Source organism: Rhamphochromis longiceps, linkage group LG10 (genome assembly GCF_057381845.1).
Source record: "Rhamphochromis longiceps isolate RC_006_pf linkage group LG10, R_longiceps_female_GT1.1, whole genome shotgun sequence".
In the NCBI taxonomy this organism is placed as follows: domain Eukaryota; kingdom Metazoa; phylum Chordata; class Actinopteri; order Cichliformes; family Cichlidae; genus Rhamphochromis; species Rhamphochromis longiceps.
In genome coordinates, this window is record NC_140566.1 from 7,799,989 (window position 1) to 7,812,930 (window position 12,942).

Below are 12,942 nucleotides of genomic sequence, written 5' to 3' on the forward strand. Positions count from 1 at the left end.
AAATGTTCAGTTTCTATGCCATATGTTAAAACAAGATCTAGAGTGTGATTATTAAAGTGGTGGGTGGGTTCTTTTCCTTTTTATGAAAAGCCAATTGAGTCTAATAACAGATTAAATGCCATGTTGAGGCTGTCATTTTTAGCATCTACATGGATGTTAAAATCACCCACAATAATTATTTTATCTGAGCTGAGCACTAAATCAGATAAAAAGTCTGAGAAAGCAGACAGAAACTCTGTGTAAGGAGATAGGGGGGTAGCAGGAGGAGAGAAGCTGCAGAGATGCGTGTAAGACTGCAACTCTGCTTCCTGGTCCCAACTCTGGATAGTCATATTTTGGGGGGTTTAATAAATTTGTCCATATTTCTAGAAATGAGAGCTGCTCCATCCAAAGTGGGATGGATGCCGTCTCTCCTAACAAGATCAGGTTTCCTCCAGAAGGTTTGCCAATTATCTATGAATTCCACATCGTTTCTGGGACACCACTCAGACAGCCAGCAATTTAAGGAGAACATGCGGCTAAACATGTCACTCCTGGTCTGATTGGGGAGGGGACCAGAGAAAACTACAGAATCTGACATTGTTTTGGCAAAGTTGCACACCGATTCAATATTGCTTTTAGTGACCTCCGATTGGCGTAACTGGGTGTCATTACTGCCGACGTGAATTATGATTTTACTGAATTTACGTTTATCCTTAGCCAGCAGTTTTGCATTTCCTTCAATGTCGCCTGCTCTGGCCCCTGGAAGAAAATTGACTATGGTTGCTGGTGTCTCTAGCTTCACATGTCTGAGAACAGAATCACCAATTACCAGATTTTGACCCCCGGCGGGCGTGTCGCCGAGTGGGAAAAAACAGTTAGACACATGAACGGGTTGGTGGTGTACCTGGGGCTTCTGTTTAGGACTATGCTTCCTCCTCACCGTCACCCAGCCGCCCTCTTTCCCCAGCTGCTTGGGGTCTGCCGGGGAACAGCTAGCGGGGCCTACGCTATCTTCGGCTGCACCAGTTACAGGGGCCTGGCTAGCTACGGGTGAATGAAGGGTGCGAAGCCGAGTCTCCCTTCCAATGTGGATCACATCAGCCAGCAACAAAGGCTCTTGTGAAATGTAGATGACCTCAGACAGCAGCGCAGGCCCTGCTGTCGTGAAGTTGGCCTCAGAGGGAGCACTAGCCCTGGTGCAATGTGGATGGCCTAAGCCAGCAATACAGGCCCTGGTGTGTTGACGATAGCCTCACAAGGAGCACATGCCGTGGTATAATGTGGATGGCCTCAGCCAGTAGCACAGGGCCTGTTGTAATGTGGATGGCCTCATCTACCAACACTGGCCCAGGTGAAATGTGGATGGTTTTAGCCAGCACCACAGGCCCTGGTGTAATGTGAATGTCCTCAGCCATGACCACAGGCCCTGATGAAATGTAAATGTCCTCAGCCAGTAGCACAGGCCCTGTTGTAATGTGGATGGCCTTATCTAACAACTCTGTCCCTGGTGAAATATGGATGGTATTGGTCAGCACCACACACCCTGGTGTAATGTGAATGGCCTTAGCCAACACCACTGGCCCTGGTGAAATGTGCATGATATCGGTCAGCACCAGAGGCCCAGGTGTAATGTGGATGGTATGGTAAGCAACACACACCCTGGTGTAATGTGGATGGCCTTAGCTTACACCACTGGCCCTGGTGTAATGTGCATGATATCGGCCAGCATCACAGGCCCTAATGTGGATGGCATCAACGAGCATCAAAGGCCCTGGTGGGGTAAAGATGGCCTCACAGGAAGCACAGGCCCTGGTGTAATGTGGATGGTAGAAGCCGGCATCACAGTCTCTGGTGTAATGTTGATGGCCTAAGCCAACAACAGTGGCCCTGGTGAAATGTGGATGGTGTTGGCCAGCAACAGAGGCCCTGGTGTAATTTGAATTGCTTAGGCCACCAGCACAGGCCCTCGTGTGGTGAAGATGGCCTCGCAGGAAGCACTGTCCCTGGTGTAATTTGGATGGCCTCAGCAAACAACACTGGCCTTGGTGAAATGTCGATGGTATTGGCCAGCACCACAGGCCCTGCTGTAATGTAGATGGCATCAGCCAGTAGAACAGGCCCTTGAGTATTGTGAATGGCATCAGCCAGCAACACAGGCCCTTGGGTAATATGGAAGGCTAGCAGCACAGGCCCTTGTGTAATGTGGATGGTATCAGCCAGCACCAAAGGCCCTGGTGTGGTGATGATGGCCTCACAGGAAGTACTGTCCCTGGTGTAATTTGGATGGCCTCAGCCAACAACATTGGCCCTAGTGTAATGTGGATGGCCTCAGCCATGACCACAGGCCCTGATGAAATGTAGTTGGCCTCAGCCATGACCACAGGCCCTGGTGAATTGTAAATGTCCTCAGCCAGTAGCATAGGCCCTGTTGTAATGTGGATGGCCTCATCTAACAACTCTGTCGCTGGTGAAATATGGATGGGATTGGTCAGCACCACACACCCTGGTGAAATGTGCATGATATCGGTCAGCAGCACAGGCCCAGGTGTAATCTGGATGGCATCAACGAGCAGCAGAGGACCTGGTGTGGTGAAGATGGCCTCACAGGAAGCACAGGCCTTGAAATGTGAATGGCCTCAGACAGCAGCCAGGCCCTGGTGAAATGTAGATGGCCTCAGCCGGCAACATGCGCTCTGGTGAAAGGTAATCTGCCTCAGCCAGTGGCACAGGCCCTGTTGTGGTGAAGCCAGTAGTAAAGGTCCTTGTGTTTTCTGGAACGCATCAGCCGACAACACAATCCCTGGTGAAATGTGGATGGTATCATCGAGTAGCACAGGCCCTGGTGTAATGTGGATGGCCTCATCCAACAGTACAGTCCCTGGTGTGGTGAAGATCGCCTCACAGGAAGCAGTGTCCCTGGTGTAAAGTGTATGGCCTGAGCCAACAACAGTGGCCCTGGTGAAATATGGATGGTATTGGCCAGCACCACAGGCCCTGGTGTAATGTGAATGTCCTCAGCCAGAAGCACAGGCTCTTGTGTATTGTGGATCGCATCAGCCAGCAAAACAAGCCCTGGTGAAATGTGGTTGGTATCAACGAGTAGCACAGGCCCTGGTGTAATGTGGATGGCCTCAGCAAGCAACACAGGCCGGGTTTGGTAATGATGGCATTACAGGAAGCACTGGCATTGGTGTAATGTGGATGGCCTGAGCCAACAACACTGGCCCTGGTGAAATGTGGATGGTATTGGCCAGCACCAAAGGACGTTGTGTAATGTGGATGGCCTCAGCCAACACCACTGGCCCTTGTGTAATGTGGATGGCATCAGCCAGTATCACAGGCCCTTCTGTGTTGTGGATGTCATCAGCCAGCAACACAAGCCCTGGTGAAATGTGGATGGTTTAGGACAGCACCAAAGGGCCTGGTGAAATGTGGGTGGTATTGGCCAGCACCAAAGGCCCTGGTGTAATGTGGATGGCCTCAGCCAAAAGTACAGGCCCTGGTGTGGTGAAGATGGCCTCACAGGAAGCACTGTCCGTGATGTAAAGTGTGTGGCCTCAGCCAACAACAGTGGCCCTGGTGAAATGTGGATGGTATTGGCCAGCACAACAGGCCATGTTGTAATGTGAATGTCCTCAGCCAATAGCACAGGCCCTGGTGTAATGTGGATGGCCTCATCCAGCAACACCACAGGCCCTGGTGAAATGTGGTTGTTTTCGGCCAGCAACACAGGCCCTTGGGTAATTTGGATGGCTAGCAGCACAGGCCCTGGTCTGGTGAAGATGGCCTCACAGGAATCACTGGCCCTGGTGTATTTTTGATGGCATCAGCAAACAGCACAGATCCTGGTCTAGTGAAGATGGCCTCACAGAAATGACTGGCCCTGGTGTATTGTGGATGGCATCAGTTGTCAACACAGGCCGTCGTGAAATATAGGTGGCCTCAGCCAGCAGCACAGGCCCTACTGCAATGTGAATGGCCTCAGCCAGCAGCACAGGACCTGGTGTAATGTGGATGGTATGGTAAGCAACAAACACCCTGGTGTAATGTGGATGGCCTTAGCTTACACCACTGGCCCTGGTGTAATGTGCATGATATCGGCCAGCATCACAGGCCCTAATGTGGATGGCATCAACGAGCATCAAAGGCCCTGGAGGGGTAAAGATGGCCTCACAGGAAGCCCAGGCCCTGGTGTAATGTGGATGGTAGAAGCCGGCATCACAGTCTCTGGTGTAATGTTGATGGCCTAAGCCAACAACAGTGGCCCTGGTGAAATGTGGATGGTGTTGGCCAGCACCAGAGGCCCTGGTGTAATTTGAATGGCTTAGGCCACCAGCACAGGCCCTCGTGTGGTGAAGATGGCCTCGCAGGAAGCACTGTCCCTGGTGTAATGTGGATGGCCTCAGCAAACAACACTGGCCTTGGTAAAATGTCGATGGTATTTGTCATGGTCCTGGGCCATGTGGGCCCAGTATTCTTAGTTTTCATGTATTTTTGTATTTTGTTCTTTATTTAGGCCATGCTTCCTGGGTTAATCTGTTACGTTGTTCCTTATGTGTTTTCCCTTCGTGACTCTTACCCCCTGTGTGCCCCTCTGTGTATTTATGAGCCCTCGTCTCTCTTTGTGCTTTATTCTATGTTTTCCCCAGCCCGTTATGTCTGCGTTCTCCCCGTGCTCTCTCTCCTCCTGTTTGAACCTCTGTGTACTTCCTGCTTTACTTTGCCCATCTCCCATCAGTGTTACGTTCACTCCTGCTGTGTCTTGTTATGATTATCAGTGTCACCTGTGTTCCCCGTGTGCATCCACTTCCCCTGATCATCCCTCATGTGTATTTAGTCTCTGTGTTTCGTACAGTCTGTGTCGCGTTGTCTGTGTTCTCACCTCCATGTTTTCACGGTCAGTCCTTGCAGTGATCATCATAGTCTGAGTTTTCTTAGTTTGTCGCAGTATTAGTTTTCCCAGTTTAGTTATAGTCTAGTCACGCCATCCCTGCTTTGTTTGTGCACTTTGTCTTCAGCCATAATAAAGGCTCGCTTTCTGTTAAGTCCACTCCCGTCTACTAACTTGTGTATGCACCTGGGTCCATCACACACACCACCGCACGGCCTGTCTCTGCAGACCGTGACAGTACAACGCGACCATGTCGGACCCAGCGACACAAGAGAGGGAGATCCTCCAGACGGTGGAGTCACTATGTGGTAAATGGCTGCGGTGCTCCGGAGAGGAGGAACGGGAGGAGTTGGCCCGCCAAGTGGGAGTATGCGTGTCTGTGTTTCCCTGGCTATGGGAGGCACTACACCCGCTGATCACCGACCTTCTCGTCACCGCTCTCCAACTCCGTCCGCAGCCACGGCTGCCTAGTGTGCAGGCTATGCCGCCAGAGCCCTGCTGTTGTCCCGTTTCCCCGCTGCTTCGCGAGCCAGAAGCAGTTGCAGTTGGAATGGTGAGGCTCGCCACCGACACACCTTCCGCTCGCGCCCCGTCAGCTTCCGCGTCTTCACCGCGGTCTGGCCGCACGGCGTGGCGCACGGAGACGACGGAGGCCATGGACTTTGGCGAGGAAGAGCGGCAGCAGGTGTTACGGGCTTATCGGGAGGACGAGCTCCGGTGGAAGCCCTGGCTCATCTCGGAGCAGGACCTCTCACCTGCTGCACAGCCTACCAGCCGCTCGCCGTCTCCAATCCGCTTAGACTTTACTTCGCCTGCCTCATTTCTGGCAAGGATGTGGGCGGACGACCGGGAGATCGCCGCTACATCACCCCCTGCATTGGTGCCATCAGCGCCCATCGCGCCAGCTACCAGAAGGGGGCGGCGCCGGCGCCGCCGTGGCACCGCATTAACTCCGGTGAGTGACTGCGTTTTCGTGCCTCACGTCCCCTCTATGAAGCAGAGTGAGATGAGCATTGATTTGCCGGGGCCGGACACTATGACTGAATCGTGTTCGGAGACTGACAGTACGGTGTTTAGTTGTTTAGAAAGACCTACTAAGGAAATCATGGAGCCCGGTCTCTGTGAGCAGCAGCAAGCAGCTTGCACCCACGTAGAGGAGGAGCTCCGGGGAAAGCCGTGGCCTACCCCCGATTGTCAGCACATCTTTCGGGGAACACGCCTGGCTCTCGGGGGCCCTCGGAGCCGCCAGGGTCTGCAGCCTCTCACAACTCAGTTAGCTCCCTCGCAGCCCTTCACAGCTCAGTTAGCTCCCTCGCAGCCACCCTCAGTTCAGTTAGCTCCCTCGCAGCCACCCTCAGTTCAGTTAGCTCCCTCGCAGCCACCCTCAGTTCAGTCTCCAGTGCCGCCTGTAGCGCAGGCCCCAGTAGCTCCAGTGCCGCCTGTAGCGCAGGCCCCAGTAGCTCCTGTAGCCCAGTCCCCGATAGCAGTACGGTCCACTGGTCAGCTTAACATTCAGCCAGGGGTCTCAAATCTCTCTGGCTCTGCATCAGCTCCTGCTGGGAGCTCGGATGAGCTCATCCAGGACTCCGCGGCTCCCACGCCGCCACCTACCTCGTCAGCTGGAGAGCCCGAGGGGCCGGTTCAGCCTCCTGTCTCCGCTGGAGGGTCCGAGGGGCCCGTTCAGCCTTCTGTCTCCGCTGGAGGGTCCGAGGGGCCCGTTCAGCCTCCTGTCTCCGCTGGAGGGTCCGAGGGGCCCGTTCAGCAACCTTCCTCGTCAGCTGGGGGTTCTGGAGAACCGCACCAGCCTCATGCCACGTCAGCTGGAGGGTCCGAGGGGCCCGTTCAGCCTTCTGTCTCCGCTGGAGGGTCCGAGGGGCCCGTTCAGCCTCCTGTCTCAGCTGGAGGGCCCGAGGAGCCCGTCCGGCCTCACGCCTCGTCTGCTGGAGGGCCCGAGGAGCCCGTCCAGCACCATGCCACATCAGCTGGAGGGCCCGAGGAGCCCATCCAGCCACCTTCTGCTACGCCTGGTCCGGCTCCGGCTTCAGCCTCAGAGTCTTCGCCTGCTGCGGCCTCAGAGTCTTCGCCTGCTGCGGCCTCAGAGTCTTCGCCTGCTGCGGCCTCAGAGTCTTCGCCTGCTGCGGCCTCAGAGTCTTCGCCTGCTGCGGCCTCAGAGTCTTCGCCTGCTGCAGCCTCAGAGTCTTCGTCTGCTGCAGCCTCAGAGTCTTCGTCTGCTGCAGCCTCAGAGTCTTCGTCTGCTGCAGCTCCGGCCTGTGCTTCGTCTGCTGCAGCTCCGGCCTGTGCTTCGTCTGCTGCAGCTCCGGCCTGTGCTTCGTCAGCTGCAGCTCCAGCCTGTGCTTCGTCAGCTGCAGCTCCAGCCTGCGCTTCGTCAGCTGCAGCCTCAGAGCCGTCATCCTCGCCCGGTCCGGCCTCTGCATCAGCTGCTCCTGCTCCGCCTGGTCCGGCTCCGGCTGCTGCAGCCTCAGAGTCTTCGTCTGCTGCAGCCTCAGAGTCTTCGTCTGCTGCAGCCTCAGAGTCTTCGTCTGCTGCAGCCTCAGAGTCTTCGTCCGCTGCAGCCTCAGCCTGTGCTTCGTCCGCTGCAGCCTCAGCCTGTGCTTCGTCCGCTGCAGCCTCAGCCTGTGCTTCGTCCGCTGCAGCCTCAGCCTGTGCTTCGTCCGCTGCAGCCTCAGCCTGTGCTTCGTCCGCTGCAGCCTCAGCCTGTGCTTCGTCCGCTGCAGCCTCAACCTGTGCTTCGTCTGGTCCCGCCTCAGCCTGTGCTTCGTCTGGTCCCGCCTCGACTGGTCCCGTGCCCACCGGGCCTCGGCCAGTACGCCTGACACTTCTTCGCCGCCGCCGCTGCCTTGCGCACTGCCGGCCCCCTGAACTGCTTCGCCGCCGCCGCTGCCTTGCGCACTGCCGGCCCCCTAAACTGCTTCGCCGCCGCCGCTGCCTTCCGCGCGGCCGGCCCCCTGAACTGCTCCGCCTTCGCCGCCGCCGCTGCCTTCCGCGCGGCCGGCCCCCTGAACTGCTCCGCCTTCGCCGCCGCCGCTGCCTTCCGCGCGGTCGGCCTCCGGATCTGTTCTGTCACCGTGGCCACCTTTCCCGTGGCCGGCCTCCGGAACGGTTGGACTAGACTTTTGTGTTGTCGCCTCTCGGGTTGGCCTTCGGGCCTCTTTGGACATTCGCCTTCCTGTTCTGGACTCTTTTGTGTATTTGTGGACTCAGTTTTGTTCTCGTGCTCCTTGTTTTTGGTTCGTTTTGTTCCCTCCGTCCTGGTCCCCCGCCTCCCGCCCTGGGTGGGGTGTTTTCTGTTTCGCTTGTGTTTTCTTTCTCGGGTTTGGGCTGTCGGGAGCCAGCCCTTTATTAGGGGGGGGTGGTGTCATGGTCCTGGGCCATGTGGGCCCAGTATTCTTAGTTTTCATGTATTTTTGTATTTTGTTCTTTATTTAGGCCATGCTTCCTGGGTTAATCTGTTACGTTGTTCCTTATGTGTTTTCCCTTCGTGACTCTTACCCCCTGTGTGCCCCTCTGTGTATTTATGAGCCCTCGTCTCTCTTTGTGCTTTATTCTATGTTTTCCCCAGCCCGTTATGTCTGCGTTCTCCCCGTGCTCTCTCTCCTCCTGTTTGAACCTCTGTGTACTTCCTGCTTTACTTTGCCCATCTCCCATCAGTGTTACGTTCACTCCTGCCGTGTCTTGTTATGATTATCAGTGTCACCTGTGTTCCCCGTGTGCAGCCACTTCCCCTGATCATCCCTCATGTGTATTTAGTCTCTGTGTTTCGTACAGTCTGTGTCGCGTTGTCTGTGTTCTCACCTCCATGTTTTCACGGTCAGTCCTTGCAGTGATCATCATAGTCTGAGTTTTCTTAGTTTGTCGCAGTATTAGTTTTCCCAGTTTAGTTATAGTCTAGTCACGCCATCCCTGCTTTGTTTGTGCACTTTGTCTTCAGCCATAATAAAGGCTCGCTTTCTGTTAAGTCCACTCCCGTCTACTAACTTGTGTATGCACCTGGGTCCATCACACACACCACCGCACGGCCTGTCTCTGCAGACCGTGACAGGTATTGGCCAGCACCACAGGCCCTGCTGTAATGTAGATGGCATCAGCCAGTAGAACAGGCCCTTGACTATTGTGAATGGCATCAGCCATTGTTTCTCCTTTTTTGTATGTGTTCATGGTTTTGTATATGTAATTGTATGTGTATGTACATTTTATATGTAGATTTGTTTACTTTAAATAAAGATTAACAAAAAAAAATGTCGATGGTATTAGCCAGCACCACAGGCCCTGCTGTAATGTAGATGGCATCAGCCAGTAGAACAGGCCCTTGAGTATTGTGAATGGCATCAGCCAGCAACACAGGCCCTTGGGTAATATGGAAGGCTAGCAGCACAGGCCCTTGTGTAATGTGGATGGTATCAGCCAGCACCAAAGGCCCTGGTGTGGTGATGATGGCCTCACATGAAGTACTGTTCCTGGTGTAATTTGGATGGCCTCAGCCAACAACATTGGCCCTAGTGTAATGTGGATGGCCTCAGCCATGACCACAGGCCCTGATGAAATGTAGTTGGCCTCAGCCATGACCACAGGCCCTGGTGAAATGTAAATGTCCTCAGCCAGTAGCAGAGGCCCTGTTGTAATGTGGATGGCCTCATCTAACAACTCTGTCGCTGGTGAAATATGGATGGGATTGGTCAGCACCACACACCCTGGTGAAATGTGCATGATATCGGTCAGCAGCACAGGCCCAGGTGTAATCTGGATGGCATCAACGAGCAGCAGAGGACCTGGTGTGGTGAAGATGGCCTCACAGGAAGCACTGTCCCTTGTGTAATGTGTATGGCCTTTGCCAAAAACAGTGGCCCTGGTGAAATGTGGATTATATTGGCCAGCACCACAGGCCCTGGTGTAATGTTAATATCCTCAGCCAGTAGTAAAGGCCCTTGTGTTTTGTGGAACGCATCAGCCAGCAACACAATCCCTGGTGAAATGTGGATGGCCTCATCCAGCACCACAGGCCCTGGTTTGGTGATGATTGCCACACAGGAAGAATTGTGCCTGGTGTAATGTGGATGGCCTCATCCAACAGTACAGGCCCTGGTGTGGTGAAGATGGCCTCACAGGAAGCACAGGCCTTGGTGTAATGTGAATGGCCTCAGACAGCAGACAGGCCCTGGTGAAATGTAGATGGCCTCAGCCGGCAACATGCGCTCTGGTGAAAGGTAGTCTGCCTCAGCCAGTGGCACAGGCCCTGTTGTGGTGAAGCCAGTAGTAAAGGCCCTTGTGTTTTCTGGAACGCATCAGCCGGCAACACAAGCCCTGGTTTGGTGATGATGGCATCACAGGAAGCACTGGCAGTGGTGTAATGTGGATGGCCTGAGCCAACAACACTGCCCTGTTGAAATGTGGATGGTATTGGCCAGCACCAAAGGCCCTGGTGTGCTGATGATGGCCTTACAGGAAGCACTGTCCCTGATGTAAATTGTATGGCCTCAGCGTAATGTGTAATGTGGATGGTATTGGCTAGCACCACAGGCCCTTGTGTAACGTGAATGGCCTCATCCAACAACACTGGCTCTGGTGTAATGTGGATGGTATTGGCCAGCACCACAGGCCCTGGTGTAATGTGAATGTCCTCAGCCAGTAGCACAGGCCCTGGTGTAATGTGGATGGCCTCATCTAACAACTCTGTCGTTGGTGAAATATGGATGGTATTGGTCAGCACCACACACCCTGGTGAAATGTGCATGATATCGGTCAGCACCACAGGCCCAGGTGTAATGTGGATGGCATCAACGAGCAGCAGAGGCCCTGGTGTGGTGAAGATGACCTCACAGCACTGTCCCTTGTGCTTCCTGAAATGTGGATGGCCTCAGCCAACAACAGTGGCCCTGGTGAAATGTGGATTATATTGGCCAGCACCACAGGCCCTGGTGTAATGTGAATATCCTCAGCCAGTAGTAAAGGCCCTTGTGTTTCGTGGAACGCATCAGCCAGCACAACAATCCCTGGTGAAAACTGGATGGCCTCATCCAGCACCACAGGCCCTGGTTTGGTGATGATTGCAACACAGGAAGAATTGTACCTTGTGTAATGTGGATGGTCTGATCCAACAGTACAGGCCCTGGTGTGGTGAAGATGTCCTCAGAGGAAGCACAGGCCTTGGTGTAATGTGGATGGCCTCAGACAGCAGCCAGGCCCTGGTGAAAGGTAGTCTGCCTCAGCCAGTAGCACAGGCCCTGTTGTGGTGAAGATGGCCTCACAGGAAGCACTGTCCCTGGTGTAATGTGTATGTCCTCAGCCAACAACACTGGCCCTCTTTAAATGTGGATGGTATTGGCCAACACCACAGGCCCTGGTGTGATGTGAATGTCCTCAGCCAACACCACTGGCCCTGGTGTAATGGGGATGGCATCAGCCAGTAGCACAGGCCCTTGTGTATTGTGGATCGCATCAGCCAGCAACACAAGCCCTGGTGAAATGTGGATGGTTTCGGCCTGCACCACAGGCCCTGGTTTAATGTGGATGGCATCAACGAGTAGCACAGGCCCTTGTGTAATGTGGATCACATCAGCCAGCAACACAGGCTCTGGTGAAATGTAGATGACCTCAGACAGCAGCGCAGGCCCTGCTTTCGTGAAGTTGGCTTCACAGGGAGCACATGCCGTGGTATAATGTGGATGGCCTCAGCCAGTAGCACAGACCTTGGTGTAATGTGGATGACCTTAGCCAACACCACTGGCCCTGGTGAAATGTGGATGACATCGGCAAGGACCAATGGCCCTGATGTAATGTGGATGGTTTCAGCGAACAACACTGGCCCTGGTGAAATGTCGGTGGTATTGGCCAGCACCACAGGCCCAGGTTTAATGTAGATGGCATCAGCCAGTAGCACAGGCCCTTGAGTATTGTGAATGTTATCAGCCAGCAACACCACTGGCACTTGTGAAATGTGGATGGTTTCGTGCAGCAATACAGGCCCTTGGGTAATGTGGAAGGCTATCAGCACTGGCCCCTGTGTAATGTGGATGGCCTCATCCAACAACACTGGCCCTGGTGAAATGTGGAAGGGCCTGTGGTGCTGGCCGAAAACAACCACATTTCACCAGGGCCTGTGGTGTTGCTGTATGAGGCCATCCACATTACACAAGGGCCTGTGTTACTGGCTGAGGACATTCACATTACACCAGGGCCTGTGGTGCTGGCCAATACCATCCACATAACACCAGGGCCAATGGTTTTAGCTGAGGACATTCACATTACACCAGGGCCTGTGGTGCTGGCCAATACCATCCCCATTTCACCAGGGCCAGTGTTGTTGGATGAGGCCATTCACAATACGCCAGGGCCTGTGGTGTTGGCCAATACCATCCACATTTAAAGAGGGCCAGTTTTGTTGGCTGAGGACATACACATTACACCAGGGACAGTGTTTCCTGTGAGGCCATCTTCACCACAACAGGGCCTGTGCTACTGGCTGAGGCAGACTACCTTTCACCAGAGCGCATGTTGCCGGCTGAGGCCATCTACATTTCACCAGGGCTTGGCTGCTGTCTGAGGCCATTCACATTACACCAAGGCCTGTGCTTCCTGTGAGGCCATCTTCACCACACCAGGGCCTGTACTGTTGGATGAGGCCATCCACATTACACCAGGTACAGTTCTTCCTGTGTGGCAATCATCACCAAACCAGGGCCTGTGGTGCTGGATGAGGCCATCCACATTTCACCAGGGATTGTGTTGCTGGCTGATGCGTTCCACAAAACACAAGGGCCTTTACTACTGGCTGAGGATATTCACATTACACCAGGGCCTGTGGTGCTGGCCAATATAATCCACATTTCACCAGGGCCACTGTTTTTGGCAAAGGCCATACACATTACACAAGGGACAGTGCTTCCTGTGAGGCCATATTCACCACACCAGGGCCTCTGCTGCTCGTTGATGCCATCCAGATTACACCTGGGCCTGTGGTGCTGACCGATATCATGCACATTTAACCAGGGTGTGTGGTGCTGACCAATCCCATCCATATTTCACCAGCGACAGAGTTGTTAGATGAGGCCATC

At 54.2% G+C, this 12,942-nt stretch overlaps 1 protein-coding gene across 1 annotated transcript; it reads right to left on the minus strand.

Moving 5' to 3' along the window:
- Window positions 1-328: 328 nt before the first annotated feature.
- Window positions 329-1,249, minus strand: LOC146660260 (uncharacterized). The gene is made up of 2 exons (XM_085421631.1): window positions 1,239-1,249; window positions 329-1,061 (listed from the first exon to the last, which is right to left on the minus strand). Exons 1-2 carry the CDS (start codon window positions 1,247-1,249, stop codon window positions 329-331), a joined length of 744 nt encoding a protein of 247 aa, XP_085277757.1.
- Between the last annotated feature and the right edge of the window lie 11,693 nt (window positions 1,250-12,942).